Source organism: Phalacrocorax carbo, chromosome 6 (genome assembly GCF_963921805.1).
Source record: "Phalacrocorax carbo chromosome 6, bPhaCar2.1, whole genome shotgun sequence".
Taxonomy (NCBI): Eukaryota; Metazoa; Chordata; class Aves; order Suliformes; family Phalacrocoracidae; genus Phalacrocorax; species Phalacrocorax carbo.
In genome coordinates this window covers 29,547,579-29,568,565 of record NC_087518.1, presented here as the reverse complement: position 1 = coordinate 29,568,565, position 20,987 = coordinate 29,547,579, and the positions used below count along the sequence as shown (strand labels likewise).

The window sequence follows — 20,987 nt, the reverse complement described above, 5'->3', positions numbered from 1 at the left end:
CCGCAGCGTCTGCAAGCACTTCCGTTTCCAGTAGGGCAACTCTTTCCGCCATGTTGAGTGTGATTGTAGTACTGGTTAAGGCATGAAAGCGGCTGAAATAGAGGCGGGAGCCCCGCAACCCTCATCTCGAGGTTCACCGCGGCCCGCTTGCCCTTCTGGGGGGTCCTGCGAACCGGGAAATGGAGGGGGAGGAGACGTTATCGCTTCCGCCACTCAAAGCATGGCGGCGCTGGCGCGGAGCTCTCCCTCTGCGTGCCCTTTTCCCGCCCTCGGGTCTGGATTAGCGTGCGTCATCTCCCTGTGCCTGGGCGCGAGCGGCGCCTGCTGGTGACCGGGACATCGGCCACCTCGGCGGCGGGCTGCAGCGGAGGCGCTGAGGTGGCGGGGAGAGCCGGGCGGGGGGAGCCGGGGGCGGCCGAGCCTGCTGGGCTACTGAGGGGAGCCGTGCGGGAGCCGCCGCCGGGCTGCAAGGACGGCTGGGTGCGGAGGGGCTTTGGGCCCGGGCCTAGCCGTGTGGGTTGAGGTGAGGTGAGGTGGGTGACAGCCTTCCTTCCTCCCCGCCCTTCTCCTTCATCTCCGCCATCCGTGCGCAGCAGTCTCCAGCAGACGCCTTTGCGGGGACTCGGGGTGCCCTTTGCTTCCTCACCATGTGCTCTTTGGCTTCAGTGTTTTCATAGTTTAGGACCCGAGGGAATGGCAGGAGGATGTGCCAGGGGAGGTTTAGGTTGGGTATTAGGAAGAGGTTTTTCCCCCAGAGGGCGGTGGAGCACTGGAACAGGCTCCCCGGGGAGGCAGCCACGGCGCCAAGCCTGACCATATTCAGGAAGCACTTGGGCAACACCCTCAGGCACATGATGTGAATTTTGAAGTTGTCTTGTGCAAGGACAGGAGTTGGATTTGATGATCCTTGTGGGTCCCTTCCAACTCAGGACATTCTGTGATTCTATGATGGTTAATTTTCGTGAAAGCTCTCAATGCATGAAGCTGTTTGAAAGGGAGGAGTGTCTGTGGCAGTCCCCGTGTCCCGGGTTCATATGGCTGTTGATGGAACCTATGAAGATGGCCTTTTGGGTAGTCCATAGATGCTGTGCTTTTAATGTCTTAGGATTTGGAATTAAAACTGTGGCATGTTTAAGTACAAGTGTAGAATTTAGCAAATCCCTCAAAGAGAAATGTGAATGCAAAAAATGCGTGCTTTACGTTCTGGCCTCTGATGAAACATGATGCAGCAAAAAAACTGTTGCTTGGAGACATGTTTTTCCTAGCATTTGCTTGCATTACTTGTCAGGTATTTAAAATAGTTTTCTTTCAAATAACGGTCGCATACTTCTTCCTTTAGTATACAGACTTATGGTTTTCATTAGAAAAAAAATAAACTTGCCGATTGTAAAGCTATTTAACGAGCCTCTGCTGACAGATAAAGTATTAATGTATTTAGAATCTTTGTGTGGCACTTTTATGTCACACATGGTAACCAGTGTAGTATATATACTTTCTTTGACTTTATGTATTATTTGTTTTGTAGGTTGAAACTACAGTCCTTAATCTTAAACCTGCAGCAATGGGTAGAATTTACTTTGTTGAGGAAGCTATTGGGCAGTATCTTTCAGACCTCAGTGCAAAAGTAAAGCCTTATGTGACTGGCCTGTTAATAGGGCAGGTAAGTGTGAAATATTTGAAGTCTCTTCCATTCGTTCATGTTAATAGGGAAAACCCCCTTGGCCTTAATCATCTGGGATAAGTCCATTAGCATCCCACTGAGCTTGTATAGTGCGGGAGGGTGGTAATGTGACCAGAAGGGACTTCTGTAAAGGGTTCATAGTGTCAACCAAATACTTTTAAAATCCTTTGTGAAAGATATGACACACAGAAAATAAATTTAAACCTTAAAGATAAAACTTATCACTTACCAAGGCTTTAAGGCAAAGGCAAATTAATGAAGGAATTATTTTTGTAAGGGATTACAATACAGTTTGACAATACCTACTGTAAAGCAGACCTTACAGTTACTATACTACACAGTATATTCTCAGACTTGGTGTCAACCTCATGATACATTTGCTTATATGGATCTTTTTGAAAGTGTTCCCCACAAAGAGACTACGTAATTCGGGCTGTTCGAACACCTCCAAAAGAAGAGCAGAAGGAAGACAACATCAGTCCTTCGAAACTGGCATCTGTTGATGAAGAATGGATAACTACGCACGCCAGTCAGGTAGCGTGGTGTGAGTTAATGAAGGGGGTGGGAGTAATAGGAAGGAAATAAGACTTGCAAAAACTATTCTTATAGTTTGTGGAATCCCAAGCGTTTTTCTCAAAGTAAAAGAACCTTCCTAACCTGTGGCGATTCACGACACAGACTCTGTATTCATACACAAGCAAAGCTGAAGTTGTTTATTAACAAAAGAGCAGCCTTAATATAGTCTGCCTCCTGAGCTAGTATTTTTCCCTTCTCTCTGCCTCTGAATGTGTTTTATCACACTAGTTCCATATATGGTATAAACACAGATAAGCGTGCTCTCCTGCTTCAGTGCTCCAGCTGTGCCCCTGACATTCTGTCCCGCATATCAAGGCCTCAGTTCTGTGTTTTTCTGTGGGTTGTTTTTATATCCCGCGGCTTGCGTCCAATAAGGGCGATGAGATCATGGAAGGCCACATTCACTTACTCCACACTAACCATGCTGGGCGCAGATATTTTAAACCAAAATATCTGTATTGTTTTCAAAGTTTGTCATGAAATGGAGACTTGGTAGGGCTGAAGTGAGATAATTTACAAGGTGCTGTGTTCTTGCATTTCAGAGGAACCTATAAGTGACAAAGTCATGCTTATTTAATTTCTATTCTTGATGCATACCTGTCTCATTAGAAATCTTTTATATATCAGTTTGCATGGTTGCTAGATCTCATTCCTATTAATACATGTTCATTTCTATTTTTAAGGTTTCTAGAATGCTTCCTGGAGGCTTATTAGTTCTTGGTGTATTTATTATTGCAACTCCAGAACTGTCAAACGATAGTCAAAATGCATTGCGCAAGGTAAGTATACTTCCTGGGGGAAAGACAGGAATATCTTTAGGTGTGCAGCTGAATAATTTGCTGTCAGTCTTGAGTATATATGGTTGATTTGTTGCTGTATCTAAAAGCACAAATGTTCTGGTTTGATGTATGGTTTTGAGACTGAAACCTCAGAAATAACTGTCCTGTGGGACTGTACCACAGCTTGATTTGCCAAGTTTCTGTTTCTTGTGATCTTTGTTACTGCAGTAGCAAATCTTACTGTATTTACTGGAAGCAGACATTCTACCTTAGGGAGAACATCTTCGAGGTTTATGTTAAGCTAAATCCTTCTGGCACAGGTGTTAGTAGTGGTAGCATATTAGCTTTTTTTTTTGGCTGAATTAATTGTTCAGATTAAAAAGTTTACATTAGTGAAAGATCTATAGTTTGGATTCCTTGAAAATGAATGTCTCATATAGAACTAGTGGTATTTGACTTAGGTGGGTGGGGTTATATTTAAAAACTACTTAGAACATGCTACTGTCTGATAGACTTAATGCATTTTTATGGGGGTACGTTTAGTTTCTGTGCTGTAGGTGTAGGTTCATTTTATCATTTTTATAAGCTAAGCATGTTAAGCAATTTAAACATGAGTAGGTTTTTAAGCCTAAGGTCCAAGGTTCAGTTTTGGAAGTGCAGTGGAACCGCATTGCAGTTGTGATTACTGAAACTAGTAGCCAACAAAAAAAGGTGAGATGTGTCCAGGTGATTGGTGATTCCTGAATTAAAGTTTGATTTTTTTTGAATTAGTAGCTATTTTGCACAGCTGTCTTTCCGGATCCTCAACTGGTAGGCATAAAGCTGTAATATTTTTGTAGGGAGAAAAGCGTACTGTTGAATATGTGAATCCGTGTTGTTTGGCTCAGTTTATGAAGAAGCTGATTTAAGGTTTCACAAACAACTTTCAGTTTGGAGTAGTTGCCTGTGCATTTTTGATGAATGTTCTTTTTACATGACATTTTGGTGACATGAGCTGTATTTTGTGTGCATACGTAATTATGATAACACTCAGACTTAGAACTTTAATGCAAGATTGTTTTCCAGAAATTATAATGCATTATTTTTGTGGAAAAACCCATAATGTTTTTTTATCTTTAGCTAATCTTCTCTGTGGAAAAGTCCTTGACTAAAAGAAGGCTCTGGAAACCTGCTGAGGAGGAGGTCTCGGACAGAGCAGCTCTTCAGATTTGTTCTGCTACAAAGAAGTATCCTTTATGTGCAAGATTTATTGCTTGAGACTGCTACCCCCGACTTTGTTTCTGTAGTTGTTTCTGAATAAGTTATAAATGGAGAGGGGAAAGTTGTTTGAGTTCAGATAGGCATAGATTAGTAAGCTGAAATCATGGAATTTTCTGATTAGCCATGAGTAAGACCATTGACACTCTTACCCTCAGAAAATTTCCATAATTTCTTACTGTTAGCGTTGTGTGTGTGTTGGCACCAAATTATGGCTTCCCCAGTCAGTTAGTATTTGCATAAATTGAAGAAAATGTCTAAAATACCATATAGCTGCTTAAGCTTGCTGTTGCCAATTGTACTGACATGGAAATGGGGCAGTAGCAGGCATGTGGGATCTGTACTGGTGCTGCAGAAGATTGCTTGGTTTGTTGATAATGAGATAATTCAAGGAGAAAAAGTAAGGCTTTTCTTTAGAGAGCTGAGAGGGATGAGGACAAATTGCAAAATGGTGCATTGGTTCTCCCTGTGAATACCTATTGATCTTAATATATTTGTAAGAGACGGAACAGCATCACTATGATAGTTGGAGTTTACAGTCAAATGTTTTTCCACTTTATTACACTAATGAAAGGTGAGAACTTTCTTCAGAGCATAAATTAGCTCATCAAAGAAGTTAACTAAAGGACAAAGTAACTGTGAATTGTTCTTAATAGTTTTTTTGCTTTCCACTGGATCTTTTTCTTTAAGTAGCAAAGAGTAGTTTGCCGAACCTATGACGTACAAGATCCAAAGGTAAGTTTGTCATCCTGTGTTGTACAGTTTTTGATGCATGACAAGTAATGTTTTAAAAAAAAACAACTCTCACTTATACAGTATTTTGTATAGATGCTTTATTGCTTATTTCTGCTCTCAGAGTTCAGCTAAACCGGCAGATTGGAAGTACCAGAGTGCTCTGTCGGCTTCCTGGTTAGCTTTGGACTGCACAGTAAATGTTAATATTCACATTCCACTTCTTGCTACTTCACCAAACCATGACTTGGAGAAGAATACCAAGGTAACTAACCAGCTGCACTAGTTTTGTAGTTGGTCTCTACTACTTTTTCTGTTGAAAATTAAATGGGAGAGAAAGATTTGAGTAGTGTGAGCAGAGAGGTAGGACTAACCAGTGGAGAATGTTTAGCAGTTATTCCTCTTTTATACGGAATTTGAAGTTACTATGAAGCATTATAGTATAAAAAATGCAGGTAGATTTTCTTCTGCTGTGCTTAGTGTTGGCAGTTTCCTTTAATCAAAATTATTTGGCAATTGTCCTGATTAGTCCAACTAAAGTCTCTGCTGCTTCACCTAGTCAAGATTACATCCAATTAGAACAGGGGTATGGGGTGCTTTTAGTATGAATTGGCTTTTAGTAGGCTGCATCCCTCTCTAACAAAAATAAAATCCCTGGGGAGTGCTTAAGTATTTTGAAATGCTTGTTTCAAAATGAAGATATTCTGAACATGTTGGTTTTAAGATTTAGCTTTGGAAAAACATACAGATTTTTCAGAGACTTTGAAACTTTCTCGGACTAACGTTGAAATATGGTATTTTTATAACTTTCGACATGATACTGTTTAACTCTTTCTTTAGTGAAATTCTTTGTCCTTTTTCTTACGAGATTTTTGTGTCTTTGCTTTTTTTTAAAGAATGGATTAAATCGATGGTCAAAACAGATAGAAGACAGTGTTTTTCTGATCAACGGACAAGTTAAAGATGATACGGAACTACTGGAAGGGCAGGCGAGTACCAAACAACAAGGAATTGAACTCTAACAGATGTGTAGTTAGAATATCCAGTGTGATAAAGCATTGACTGAGTTGTCTTCTGTACAATATTTTGATCTAATTGGCTTATTTCAAGTAACGAATAACGCAGGAGCACTTGTGTTCCCGTCTTCATTGCTGCAAATTGCCTCTTCTTCCTCTGGCAATGCGGATGCAATAATTCTATGTGAAGTCTGACTAAAAAATTTTCTATGCGCTGTGTACTTATTAAAGAACATGAGTAAGTTGTGAATGTAGGTGATGAGATTTCCAAGACCTGTGTATGTCTAAATGTTTAACAAAGGGTGGAAACACATTGCTTGACTGATCCGTTCATTTCTCCTTCTAGTTTTGTAATTATATTCTCATGGCTGTTTTCTTGGTGCCATTTTTCTCTCTTAAAAGCTATAAACCAGGGCATATTTTATACCATAGTGAGGAGGTTTTGATTCAGGGAGATTTTTTCCTGTTTCATGACACAAAGAATTTTTTTTTCTCTCAGAAAAAGTTAAGAGGAAATACTCAATCCAGCCCTCAGTTTTCTGATGTCAAGGTTCTGACTCAGCTGGTAAGTATTTAGTGGTTTGTAAAGTATAACCTCTCTGCTATCTTCTAAAATAGAATAAAAAATAAAAGAACATTCTGAATTACTGTCTAGAAATCCAGCTTACTTTGTCCTAAGACTTTTTATTCCTCCATGGATGTTGACTGGGAAACTGTGTCTTTGGAAATTCCCATGCTGTAATAACCATTATTGAAGAATGGCACAGTACAGCTGCACAGAAAATTTGAAAAACTGATTATAGAAATGAAGTCCCGCAAACTAACTAATTAGATACTAGGATTCCTGTATGTACCTGTGTGCCTTGATTTCAAGGTGGCTTTGCATTGTTCTGAAGTTCAGAATTGCTCCCATGCTTCAACTTGCCATGGGTAGCTATGGACGTTTACTTGAACGCTTTCGTCAGAAGCTCAATCACTAGTTTTGGATTAAGGTACAGATCCTGTGAGCTGAATCATAATCTGGAGCTGTCAGGAGTGTGTCTGAACTTTCCTCTGTACCAGAGGTTATGCTGACTTGAATCCTGAATTAGGTGGCCCCATCTAGGTCCTGAAGTCCAGATGTGTCCAGGCATTGTCCTGTGGGCCTCTTGCACAGCACAGGCCATCTTGTTTTATTAGGTAGTTCCTGGTTCCACTAAAGTTATGTTTAGGAAAACTTTTAGCAATGTATAAAATGCCATTTTAAAGACTTGATGAGTATCTCAACTTGTTTTGTTGTTACATTGTTCTAATGGTTGATTGCCTCAGAATGGAAAGCTTTTTATTTTGGAAGAAGTAGTTTTTGCAGTTCATGGGGAATTTATGCATCCCTGTGTTTCCAGATGTTGTCTTAGAGTGCTTCAAGCAGCACACTAATTGTTTTGGTAATTAAGGTGAATATTTCTAGGCAACAGTTTGATACAGTTTTAAATGTGGTCACATTTATAATTTAGTACTGACTGATAGGATGACTCTCAGAATATCATAGGCCTACTATATAGTAAGCATAAAAACTTCATCATTTAAAAAGAAAATGTTAAAAAGGTTTCTAGATTGCAATACTAATATTAGCCACAAGCCACTTGCCTGAAAAGTTTTAGAAGTCTAATAGACACAAATATTTAAATCGCAAGAAATGGAATGTCTGGAAAAGTAAATATATTTTACATAATAGAAAAGGACAGAGATTTTCAGTCTTAACTAACAAAACTAAAAAAACCCAAACCTTAGAGATAGAAATTATGAGGGAACACAGGTTATATGTAAACATCTTAAGGTATGCTATTAATTTCCGAGTTCTGTTTTTTGTTACTCATGCAGCAAGTGCCTTGGTAGCAAGCTACAACAGAAATGTGTTTATTTTTCAGTGCCAGGGTTCAAGTCATAGATCGACAGCTACAGTCCAGGTCTGCAGTGCTTCCATAAATCTCAAAGGTGCTGTGAAATGCAGAGCCTACATACATAACAACAAACCAAAAGTTAAAGAAGCTATTCAGGTATTGAAAAGGCTGTTAGTTCATCAGAGTTGTTTTTTCTGAAATACATTAATTTTATCATACTGATTTTTCTTTGCCAAAATGATGTGGTCTAAATTAGGTAAAAATGCTCATCCCCTTGAATATATGGATTGTTTTAGAAACCATCTGTGTGCTTGTGTGATTGAATCAGTTCCTTTTTCCACTCTTAGCCGGTTATGTCTTCTGTTGCTAAGGCTTTTCCCTGATGAATCTTTGCACAAATTGTCAAAGTGATTAGGCTGTGATTATTTTTTTTCCTTACTGAGGCAATGCCTCATGATTATTTTTGTTTGTTTTTAAAAGTAATGTCTAGAAGTTGTCAGTTCTTACTCTAACAATACTAAAATCTTCCTCAGCATTTTCATTTTTGTTTTATGTGTTTTGATATCATTGGGCTTTTTAAAATTCTCTTTAGAGTTTTTATTTTCTAGAAAAATCGTTCTGTCAACATGGGTTAAACCTACAAGGGACTTCTTTTGTTGTTTCTTACTAGTCAAAAGCTTTGCAAATATCTTTTCTATTACTGATGTTTTCGCTTTGTCCTTGCAGGCTTTGAAAAGAGACATAATAAACACATTGAGTGATCGTTGTGAAATACTATTTGAAGATCTCATTATAAATGAAGGACCTCACAAAAAAAGTAGGAATTCAGAGAAAAAACAGCTTACATTTGCAGTGAATTTTGGTTCTTGTAGAAAATTCTGCTAGTGTACTGAAGTTTCAGTATGGTTAGAGCAGAATAAAAAGCAAGTGGTACAATTTCTGTTTGGCAGCCTTGACTTTTTCTTAAATTATGAAAAATTTTGTCAAGTGCAGCTATGTTCTTTGGCATCACAGCTTCCACACAGTTTGAGTTCAGTCCTCATGACCACAAAATGGAATTTCAGCTTCTTTCTCACTGATTTTAAAATTTACAAAATTTCCAAATTCTGTAGTTGAAACTCCCGTGGCAGAAGTTCCAACTGTAACTTGTACATTTTTAATTTTTCATTTTTTTGAACTACTTCATGGTATTCTTGTTAATACTGAAGTATGCTAAAACTCAGTAGGATTCAAAGAACCAGCTGGACGTGGTCTTCCCTGTTCTTATATCACCTATGTTAAAAATACTAGTGGGCATGAGCTCTGAAGTTCAATAGTTCATCTCCATTAAATTAAATATGGTATTGTATATGGTGATTATGATGTGAAAAAAGCATCCTGATTCTTTTCCCTAAGTAACTGTACAAATATATCCTCTGTGTTGTCTCTGTCCCCTGAACTTATTTCTCTTCATCAAATACCGTTTTACAAGCTTTGTGTCATTAAAGAAGTAGATCTTATTTCAGCACCATCACTATTTGCATTAGCTTGAATTTAACAGTACCATGCAGAGGCCAGAATGCAATGCAAATTCATCTAATGAAAAGAAAACTTCCTATAGTGATTATATTAAAAACTAAGGGGGTACGTGCTGAGACCAGATCGCCTAGCTCCTGCTGGGTGATTCTTGAAACTTTTTTGGATCAGTGCAATTGTGTCAAGTTCTCTTCTTGTAGTGCTTTTTTTGCTTTTGATTTTTTTTTTAAAACCAAGTATTACTAGTTAATTAAAATATCAATTTGAAGATCTTTATATAAAGGGAAGCCTTTTAAAAGATACTATATCTGGTAGTGATTTTAGAAAAAAAACAGCAAATAAATGGGAGCAGGTTGATTGTGTAAGGAAAACCTATTCATGTTCAGAATTACCATTTACTTTAGGATAACATGGTTCATTTTGGTGTTAGCCATCTTTATCCAACCTGCATGATTTAAACTTGATGTTTTCAATTGCGTGCAGTTTTCGGTTTCCTCTTTAGGTGGCACCCGTACTTTGTGGCTTTAAGATGGCATAAACCAGCCAAGTGTTTGCAATCCTTTGTGGTGTTGAAATCATGCTGTTCTGTGTACACTCTTATCTGCAGCCTTTCCCGGAGTTCTTCTGCTAGTCCTTCTAAACGTGAAAAAAGTCTGCTTAATATTTTATGGTCTGTTTCGGAGGTGTCTCAGGTACTTCCGGAGAGACCTATGTAAGAACATAAATCAGTATAATATCAGTCAAAACTTTCATAAAACAGTAACACCTAAACAAGCCATGCCTGAAAACAGGATTTTTGCATGGAAACCTTGAGCAGTTCTTTTGCAATAGCTTTATCTTATGGTCAGAGTTTAATGAGAAATCTTATCGTAATTGGCAAGGTTTTCATTTGGATGGTATTTTTTTCCCCCCTTTTTTCTTTTAGGTTTTGAGAGGGAATATCATGTCTTACCTCAAAGACTGTTTGTCCCTGTTGCTGGATCCAGTGTGATGCTCAGTGATTATAAGTTTGGTGATGAGACCACTGGAGAAATTCAGGACCGTTTTGTTGACATGTTGGATCAATCTGTGCAAGCTGAAGATATCCATATAGCAGAGGAAATCAACACAGGTAAATACAGTATCTGAGAGCCAGGACAGACTGCATCACAGATTACAAAGAATGTTGACTAATGGCAAAGGCCAGTTATATCCAGATATGGATATGTTTAAAGTTGGCTTAGAATCACAGAATCATAAAATTATTAAGGTTGGAAAAGAAATCTAGGATCATCAAGTCCCATTGTCAACCCAACACTATAATGCCTCTTAAACCATACCCTGAAGTGTCATGTCCACACGTTTTTTCAACACCTCCAGGGATGGTGACTCCACCACATCTCTGGGCAGCCTGTTCCAATGCCTGACCACTCTTTCAGTGAAGTAATATTTCCTAATATCCAATCTAAACCTCCCCTGATGCACCTTGAGGCCATTTCCTCTCATGCTATCACTAGTAACTTGGGAGAAGAGACCAACACCCACCTTCCTACAATCTCCTTTCAGGTAGTTGTAGAGAGTAATAAGGGCACCTCTCAGCACCCTTTTCTCCAGGCTAAACAACCCCAGTTCCCTCAACCTCTCCTCATAAGACCCACTCTCCACACCCTTCACCAACTTCATTACCCTTCTCTGGACATGCTCCAGCACCTTGATGTCCTTGTACTGAGGGGCCCAAAACTGAACACAATATTCAAGGTGTGGCCTCACCAGTGCGGAGTACAGGGACACGATCACTGCCCTGCTCCTGCTGGCCACACTGTTCCTGATACAAGCCAGGATGCTGTTGGCCGCCTTGGCCACCTGGGCACACTGCTGGCTCATGTTCAGCCGGCTGTCGACCAACACCCCTAGGTGCTGCTCTGCCAGGCAGCCTTCCTGTGGCATTGCATGGGTTGGTTTGACTGAAGTGTAAGACCTTGCACTTGGCCTTGTTAAACTGCATACAATTGGCCTCAGCCCATCAATCCAGCCTGTCCAGGTCCCTCTGTAGAGCCTTTCTACCCTCAAGCAGATCAACACTCCTGCCCAATCTGGTGTCATCTGTAAACTTCCTGAGGGTACACTTGATCCCCTCATCCAGGCCATTGATAATGATTACTTCATATCAAGCTTTAAGGGTTTATATCAATCTAATTACAGTTTCAATATATTTCTGAAAAGTGGTAAGGGTTCTTGCAGGTTTTTCTATTTGACTTGTAACAGACCTCTCTTCTCTCAAATATTTTGCTCTTGTACTGCATTGTGTGTGGAAGCATGGTTGCAGCTTATGAACTGCAGTTCAGTTGAACAAGATTTGAATACATTACTCTGCACATGAATTAAGGATGATCTATATTGGCAAATAAACTGTAAGAAGAACATGTCAAGCTTTATATTATGGTTACTTTTTCAGTAGTTGAACTTTGCTGGTTTAAGAGCGGAGTAGTTCTGATACTACTTAGAATAAATTAGAATAAGAAGTTGAGAGTCTTCTCAACTCAGTAAGAGTTGAAATCTACAGTTTTCACTAAATATTAAAAATACACAATATAGTCTAATGTGTCTTCAGACACAGAACTTGACCTTTTAAAAAATACAAATTACCTTTCTTTGTTCTGTGTGTTTTAATATATGTATCAAATGCAGTGCCCAAAACTGAAGGTTTGTGATTCTTCCAAAATGGAAAGAAAATTGAGAGAGCTTTTCATTTTCTGCTGAATGTCTTATAAGTTTATGATCTGATTATGAGACTGTTACATTCCTTTTAATACAGACATTTTGCTAGAATCTAGTTAATTTCTTCCTTTTTCAGAATATATCTGGTTTAAACCATTTCCTGTTGGTTTTTTTTTTCTTTCCCAATACAGCTTTAATTTCAATGTAGGAGTCAAATCTGTAGTTGAAATGCATCTAATAATACTTCCTGTGATCTTATGGAAGATATTTCTTCCCTTTTTTCCCCCCCAATCAATGTGAATATGAGCTATAGGTTACAGTTTTATAATTTAAATTTAAAAAAAACAAACAAACAAACAAACAAAAAACAAACCCACTAATTTTCAGATAAGAACTTTGGACACTTTTTGATGTTGGTATTTAGGGCCAAAAAATGCGGAAAATGTAGCCATGAACTTGCTGTGTAGGGTGAACTGTGACTGCTGATGTTCTACTTAACCTATTTGTTTACTTGGAGGATTTTTTTCCGTTTCTTAATTCAGAGCTAACTATAAATTCTTATGTTTTTCTAAAATAATCAGTTTTTCCAGGTTTTAACTAAATGTGTTAGCAGTGAATCTGACTCATACTGGATAAGTAGAAGATGTACGCAGCTCAGGAACCTCAAGAAAAACAGGAAAGCCTGTAAAAATCTTTCTTGTGTTATAAGAGTGACTTAAATAATCTTAAAGCTAATTATTACTGAGCTTTAAGGAATTAGTATAACTTGGGGAAGCAAGTTAATATTGTTGCAGCAGTGGAGATACATGTGGGAGGGACAGAGAAGATGATTCAGTTTAGCTTTATTGCTTGTATAAGGATGTGTCATCTGGAGGTAGGAAGCGAGCACTATTAGACCAGCAGCGATGCATCACAAAGATTTGATGCCATTAATATGTGTAAAATGATGTCCAGATAGCTCACAAAATGAGTTTGTGTGTTCTTGTAGCTTGCTGGTCGTAAGAGTTAGTTGTATGGGATTTTTTTTTTTTTAATGTAAATTAAAGAAGTGCATAGCAGAGGAAAGGGGAAAACATACAAAACGGATTTCTGAAAGAAACTGAGACTGGTCTTGTCCCGGTGAACACCATAAAGTTTGGCTGTAGAATGGGTTCTGTTAATAGCAATGATAGCAATAATGCTATCAGCACAACACTCTTTGATTCTGGTAATTATTGTTACGGCATTATTAACTTTTGGTTTTTTAAAATCACAAGCTAGTTATACATTTTTATTAATGCCAGGAAGGACGTTTTAGAAATTAGACTTGTTAACTGTGTAAGAAGAGTGTTCTGTGTTGTAGCAAAAGCATTAATTTTGCAATTTTATTTTTATTGGCACTTTGGTATGAAGTGTGTAAGTATTGCTATAAATGTGTTTGTGACATAATGAGAGTTTGGGATTTCCCCTGGATAAAGGCTTTTTCAAGACATCATTCACTTTTAGCTAGCATTTATTGTTTCTCAAAGCTTAGTGCTATCTTTATTGATAATGAGCATTTTTCAATAATATGGTATAAAGATTAGTTTGTAGTGAATTTTGACATCAGCCTTTCTGTTTGTATCAAAATTCCTGTGGTCTTAGGCACCAAACTTGAATTAAATGGAAATGCTCTTCATAGTGAAGTTCTGGGGAAAGTTTGCTGATAAAAAGATTTGTTCAAAATTCAAGAACATGAGCAGGCTTTTCAAATAATTTCTTCCTGTTGCTCTTTGAAGTATGCACTTGAGAAGAAGAGGAGCTAATCAGTATAGCCAAACGATGTTTTTAAGCAGCTTCTAGTCAAAACATATGAAATAATGGTATTTTGAGAAGGTCAGCTTTATGTGCTTACTTTAGTACGGCCTCTGCTGCTGTCTCGTGGAGTTTTATTCTCTTGATTCCTCTCCAGTGAGGTCACTACTGGGTCATGCTTTAAAATTGTTACATGGAAAATAAGAAGTAAAAACTGATCCATTTATAATTGAAAAATATAAATAGCTCTAACACTGTAGTTTCAAGGCATTTAGTGCTTTAATACAAGTGATTGAAAGATCTGCAGTTATGATTGACTTTACTAAATCCCTGCTCGTCCTTGGTGGAGGGGGGTGGTGGTGGCATGTTAAGTACCCTGAGTGGATAAACATAAATAAGGCTTCAGTACTGATAATCACTTCGCCATCTTTGTTAGCAGACTGAAGAATTAATGAAGAATTAAGGATTCATATTTGGTACTAGAAAGCATCTACTTTTGAAAACTCTGTGTGATTTATACTACAGCTGTTTCAAATGCAAGTCTTCCGCAATTTAATGGCATAAATGCCTCTGGTAACTAACTAGTTCAAGGGTGCTTTTTTCTTTTTTCCTCTTTTTTTTTTCTTCCCCCTGACCAACCCAGCATTGCTGCCTTCATGTGCAGCTTCAAAAGTTACCTTCAGAAGAGTGCAACAGTTCTGATGAAGGTGCAAAAAAAAAAAAAAAAGTTAGAGGGCACAAACTATCCTACTTGCTCATCAAAACCAAAGCAGAAAGAAACTTGCTGGGTCTAGACTTCAAAGGTAACTTAGGGAGTGGAAAACTCTATTAAGTAGCTTGAAGAGAATGTGGTGCTCTTACTGTGTTAGTTAAGGTACTTTAAATCTATCTTGCAACAATTCATGATTCATTTACTCTAGTTGAAGATTTCTGCTTATTCATTTCTGCAGATGAGGGTGTGTTTTCCTTTGCACAGAAAAAATAACGGAACTATGTCCTCATTGTGGACCAGTGGGCTTCAGAGATATGTGATAATTTCTCTTCAGAAAAGCACCTCTTGCACTGAAATGTTGTGTCCTTACTTTTATTTTACATGCATGTGCAGCTTGCAGAGACATCTTAAAGCAATGTGTATGCTTCATGTATGGATATGTATGTGTGTTTATGTATCTTGCTATCCTGTTATCGGACAGTTATTAATTGCTCTGCTGTAGTACATCCTGTACAAAGTCAGTGGGGTCAGGGATAAAAACGGCTGAAGACAGGTCCTAGATGTCTAGTTTGGAAGCTTTTGTGTAACATCAGATTGTGTGCAATTTTGACTTAAGAAGATTTTGAAGACAGTCATGCACGACTCATCTTAAATTACAGAAACAACCTTTCTGATAGCACATCTAGATTATACATTTCCCCCATAGCTAATGATATGGTAGAGAAAGTACTTTTTGCATGAATCATTTTCATATGAGTCATAAAAGGGATGTGCCTTAATACTTAGTTATATAATTTGTAATTTATAGGTGATTGGAAATCACACTCTGGAAACGGGAGATCTGTTTTTGTTTAGATCAGTATTCTGTGGGCTGCTAAAACTTGGTATCTGGTACTGCTGTGGGTTTTTGCTCCGCATTTTCTGAACAAGAACAATCTGTTTAGTCTTTTTTTTTCTTATCTCAGCACGCCTATTCTGTTTGTTCCAAACACACCCAGGGCTCAGTGCAATAGCACAAAGATTTTCTCTTACTGTTTACTTGTCCAGAAGATGTCTGCAATAGGAGCTACTGAATTGTAGTCAGCACTTTTGACAAGAGATGCCTTAGCAAGCTATTCTGGGAACAGGAATGTAAATCGAAAACCTTTGGGCCACCACAATCAAGTAGCTGTATCAACGAACTGCGTAGTCCAAAGCATGCTTGCCTGTGTGGGACAAATTAAAAAGTTTGGCTCCAGGACTCACGATTAATCCCCATCTTTCTCCTGTCCCCCTCTCTAACATGTGGATATAGCCAAGTGATTAGGGAAATGTTTAGAAAGTAAATAGATCCAGGTTTGAATCCCATCAGTCTGGAAATAAGAGTCAAGCTCGCTCACATCCTGGCTGAGCAATATAAGGATTTAGTAATTGTTCCAAAGGGGAATGTGTCCTCTGTGATGCTCTGAAAAAGGATTTTCAGGGGATCTTCAAAGAGGAATTTCTGTGCTTTGAAAAACAACATTTATAGCTGTTGGGTAGGGAAATGGTATTGGACTCATTCTTTTGATGGCAGTGGGTTTTGCATGTAGCCTGAACTCTGGACAAATGTCTTTGAAGGGAAAACCTTGATCTTGGAGGGTGCTTAATGGTTCATTTTGGTGGTTCCCTCTTGGAGTAGTCAAATTCTCCCAAGGTTATGTAAATGGGATTGGATATATTACTCTGGAAGCAGCATGTGGAAAATGAGTTCTGGAAGAGTAACTTCTTCCCAGATGTATTTTTTTCTCTTTATTTTTGCTGTTACGAGTATATAGAATAGTTTAGTACTATGCTGTTGCTGCTGTACTATTTTTACTGCAATAAACTGGTTTTTTTTCTACCATAAATGTACTTTATAAAGTTAATATGAAGATCTTGGCCTTTTGCATTAATTCAACTGTAAAACACAATTGTTAGCTTTCCAACTGGTATTTACTTCCTTCACTTGATTTCCATGCAGTTAATATTTGTCCAGTTACTGACAACATGGATGACACACAACAGAAACAACTGACAGAAGCAGCATTGCTATTGAAACTTCAACAACATATGGGTATGTTACTTCCCTGATTTTGCTATGCAATCCAGAAACTATAATGGGCCCTTTCAGTACTCTTAGCTTCCACAGCATTATTAATAAACTGGTGAGATTAATACAGTACTTCTCTAAAATGAGTCCCTATTTCAGTGCTGTAGGTGCAGGGTATTTCTGGGGGAGACAGAACCACAGCCTGCCCTTGGAACAAAACCTGTATTTGCATTCATTCAACCTACAAGACAGGGCAGAAGGCCTGTGTAGCTTTTTTCTTTTTTTTGGAGAGCCACCACTTCCATAATTCTGTACTTCAAAAAAAAACAACAAACCAACCACAGCTGAATGGCTTTGTCAAGTAGGCATCCATAAATTGGCTAGTGACTCACTAATTGTAAGCTGACAAATACATATGGGCTTGGGTTCTAATTGTCACCCTCAATAATTCAGGGAACACCAGCCACAGAAATCTTCTTTCAAATACAACTTCTCCTTGATACTTCTTCATCCAGCTCTCACATATCTGTCTGCACTTAGTACAGTTCTCTTTGCTGTGAGTTTTGACTGTCTTTTCATATTAAAATACAGCTACGCTTTAGTCAACAAAGCAGTAACTTTTGTTTTTTATTAATTCTTAGTAGAGCATCATAACTGGAAGATTAGAGAACAATAGCAGTAAATATGTGTGTACTTTGGATGTGAAAAAGTTTACGCTTGAATCACTACTCTGATGTTTTGGGGTTTTTTGTGTGTGGTCTTCTCAACAGCAGTTAACAAGCATGTTAATAGGAAAATTACTGTTGTGCTACAAAGAGACTTACAGAGTAGACTAGTACCACACAGAAAAGAAAAAACTTAATAGCTTGAAACTTTTGTTATTTTTTTTCTAATCCGATTCCTAGAATTAAGCAGTACTGCAGAGTCAGTGCATTATTTTATGGGCCAGGACATGACTACGGTACTACAGAAGTATGCAGTCAGCTGGGTTTCTGGAAGGATCCTGCTCTGATTAGAAATGTCATGTGGAGCTTTTATAATTTCATTATTGTAGGTTTAGATTTAGGCTTAGCAGTGGCTGATAGTTTTTGGGGTGGCTCTTATTGTTTCTCCTCCTGCTTGTAATTCATCTTGACCCTGCCCTCCACACCCTAGTTGCTGATGAATGTGTTGCCCTTGCCGCTCACTGAATGCATTTCCTTTGTTATTTTAGGTGTGGTAATAGCAGCTGCTGTTGCAGTCTTTGCATCGATCTTCTCTTTCAATTACTTCAGTGATTAAACTCAATCAACCGAAGCTTCATGGAAGTATTGGCCAGTTACAAGATGGAAACATCTGGGTTTAATATATTAATAATTAAGTATTGTTGCCTAAATATCACCAGTTAGATGTGCAATATAAATTTTAATGATAGATTCAGTTACCTTGTTCCGGCATGCACACACTACATCAAGTAGAATCATGTGGTTACAATACCAAGTAGAAGGTGAATCAAATTTGCAAGAAACTAACCCTGTCACTGTCTATAAATGAATGATAATATTATTTTCTAGAAAGATCCCTTGAACAAATGGAGAACTTTCATTTTCTTCTCACTTGCTGTTTTAATGCAAAATGCTACTACTGGTGTTTTCCGGGCTATTGGTAAGACTAGCATAGTTATCTGGTATGACAGTTATTGCTTTAAGGGTTCTTTTGCAAAAAGGAATCTCATTTCATTAAAGTTAATTGGGTAAAAAATAGATTTGATGAAGCCAACATTTCACTATATGCATTGGTTTAGGTAATATTGGTTAACTAGCATAATAAGTATACAAATAGTTTCCAGTAGTTTCAGGGCTAGACCAACTCAGCATGTAAATACCTTAGTTCAAGACCTGGAGAACTCAGAAATAAATAAAATGCATAGAAATTTTGGGATTTGTATGTGCTGCCTTTTACTCAGTGACTTTTGAGGATTTCTCTGTCCAGCTGTGATTTAATCATCATTCTCTTGGAATATTAACTATTTTAGCAACACCTACATCTCGGCAGCCCTTGTGGATTATCTTGTAGATACATGCAAGCTGTCAAAACTTTTTGCTAATCAGGATTTTTAGGCTATAAAGGGATAGATTTCCTTTATGAGATATTCTCCTGGGTATGTTAGGCGATAACATTACTGTTTTCTTGCCATGAGAGGAGCGGAAGGAGGGCAGAATTCTCATAAGGTTAATAATTCATATATGAAATGTGATATTTACTTGGATCTGAATTACAATAGAAACGAATTCCACATTTTGGGGCATTTTAATACCACTGCAAATTTCTTTTTTGTGTAAAGGCACTGGAACACTGAGGAAAAAAATATAAACAATTCTAAAGCATAATCAAGGATGTACTGGGACACATTTAATAAAAGGCAACTATGAGAAAGATGTCTTAAATACTATTGCCTCTTCTGTGTATTCTGTTTTTACATGTTTGGAAAAAGATCTGGTGTTAGCATTGTAACTGCATTTTGGAACACAGTGTTGATCGTTTGTGCTCAGTATTGCTCAAGCAGGGCCTCTCCGAAAAAAGTGAGTGTTGTGATGGAGGCACTGTTTTCAGCTGCCTCATGTTTCATAGGCGTGTGTTATTCTGTGCAAATGGCTGGAATCAATAGGCAACATGGCATTATGCAGAAGCAGTTGATTCTGGGGGAGGTTGAGTCCTATCCAGAAAATGAGCTTAATTTTGTAACGTGCTTCTAAATATAGCTGGTTTAAGAATCGCTGAAGTCTCTGTTAGAAGGAGGAGCAGGGAACTAATGAGAAGAAAGACATTTTTCTGTTGTCTCTTTTTGCCTCTCTCGTTTTTTTTTTCTTTTTCTTTTTTCTGCGGGGAGGGGCGCGGGATGTGCTTTTGGAGGTAAAATACAAAATGGTGATTCTGTAGTTGCCTGTTACTTGAAACTCAGCCATAGAAGTGAAAGTACAAGATTTGAGATGCTAAATATCTTAGACCAGAGAAGAAAATTGTCATGAAACAGTCCTCCAATAGTTATTCTTGCTTACCACCCGTGGTGTGAAAAGCAGAGCTTGATTGGAGGTGTTATTCCATGGAAGCCCCAGCAAAGAAATCTGTTTTTCTTCCCCCGCTGCAAGCTTATTTGTTGTTTAGTAAATGATCCTTTTCTTTATGGTGTTACTACAGACTGTCAAATTAACCCTGCAGCTTATACCTAACTAGGTATAAAGGGTCTGTGGAAGTCTGATTTTTCCAGTTTGATGTTGGAAGAAGGCAAAGAAAGAAGTTGCTTTGGATGAGATTTCTGCTTTAATACAGGAGACTGCATTTAACCACCATCTGTGCAATGAGAAAATAATTTAACCCTGTCAAAGAAAAAATGAGTAATTTGACTTGTATCTACAGATTGAGACTTCCAGTCATCCTGCCATGAGGAAATAGTGGATGTAGAAGAAAACAGGTTCTTGCTTGTCAAAGAATTAGAGAACTAACCAAGAGGGGATTTAATTGTCTCATCTTTTTTGTAGTGCTAGCCATTGATAATGTAAAAAAATGAGTTCTTTAAGGAAAACGAAAAGGTGTGTGTAAGAAAAAAGGAAATTAACATTTTTTAAAAGTCTATTTCTTGACTGCTGCTTAACTTTTGCTCAGGTTGCATATTCTTTTCCTATTACCTGTATAATCTTCAGCAGCTTTCAGTTTGTGAAAACTCCATTGTGGCTAAAATTCAGCTTTGTTAACTCATATCCATGACTGCAGATATATTTTTATTTTAAGAGGCTGGAAGAACAGTTGGGACTTCTACATCTGAAAATCCATCTTTCGAAGTGTAGTTCTAAAATTGATGTTATGGAATAATTTTACAGAAACCTTATTTTCTGTGCTGTGTAGTTTTAAAATGTAGTTTTAAAAAGCCTCAGTGGTTTTGTACAATGAGGTTTATAGTTCCTCGCATCTGATGTGACACCCCTGATAATTAGTTCCACCCTTTCCTCCATTTTTGCCTGCATAAGAATATTTGAGGACACTCAGGGTCTCTGTGACTTTGAGTTAAAAGGAAGAGTAACCATAGCTGAGGGTAGCAGGAAGGCTGGTCCCATCTGCTTATTGAAGCATTTACTTTTTGTTATTCAAGAATCTTTGTACAGTAGGGGTGTTTTTGTTAGTTTTTTTCTTTCCTGCAGAAATATGGATGACTGCTGTGATCGGAGCTTCATTTGCAACTTTCATTAGTCATGAGCTCCTGTTGGGGCTTGGTGCACATGTGTTTTTCTTTTTTTTTTTAATTACAGGTTGAAGGAAATACTGCTTAAGTATGCTTAACCCTT

The 20,987-nt window shown here is 38.0% G+C and overlaps 1 protein-coding gene across 5 annotated transcripts; it reads left to right on the top strand.

Annotated features, from left to right (window-relative positions):
* The first annotated feature begins 236 nt into the window (after positions 1 to 236).
* On the top strand, positions 237 to 19,097 carry ODR4 (odr-4 GPCR localization factor homolog). 5 transcript variants are annotated; one of them, XM_064454361.1, is made up of 14 exons: positions 237 to 378; positions 1,526 to 1,660; positions 2,084 to 2,215; positions 2,941 to 3,036; positions 4,156 to 4,262; positions 4,992 to 5,028; positions 5,150 to 5,290; positions 5,922 to 6,014; positions 6,541 to 6,606; positions 7,949 to 8,077; positions 8,648 to 8,738; positions 10,362 to 10,547; positions 16,600 to 16,692; positions 17,882 to 19,097. In XM_064454361.1, exons 2-14 carry the CDS (start codon positions 1,562 to 1,564, stop codon positions 17,947 to 17,949), a joined length of 1,338 nt encoding a protein of 445 aa, XP_064310431.1. In that variant the 5' UTR covers positions 237 to 378; positions 1,526 to 1,561; the 3' UTR covers positions 17,950 to 19,097. The 5 variants fall into 5 exon arrangements, with proteins under 5 accessions (XP_064310431.1, XP_064310430.1, XP_064310432.1 ...); XM_064454360.1 differs by lacking the exon at positions 237 to 378 and adding an exon at positions 387 to 523; XM_064454359.1 differs by lacking the exon at positions 237 to 378 and adding an exon at positions 389 to 533.
* The last annotated feature ends 1,890 nt before the right edge of the window (positions 19,098 to 20,987 follow it).

Coding starts and splice junctions, on each gene's coding strand:
- ODR4 (XM_064454361.1), top strand. CDS start 1,562: ATGGGTAGAATTTACTTTGTTGAGGAAGCTATTGGGCAGTATCTTTCA. Junction 5,291..5,921: donor ACTTGGAGAAGAATACCAAG/GTAACTAACCAG, acceptor TTTTTTTTAAAG/AATGGATTAAATCGATGGTC. Junction 8,078..8,647: donor AAGTTAAAGAAGCTATTCAG/GTATTGAAAAGG, acceptor TTGTCCTTGCAG/GCTTTGAAAAGAGACATAAT.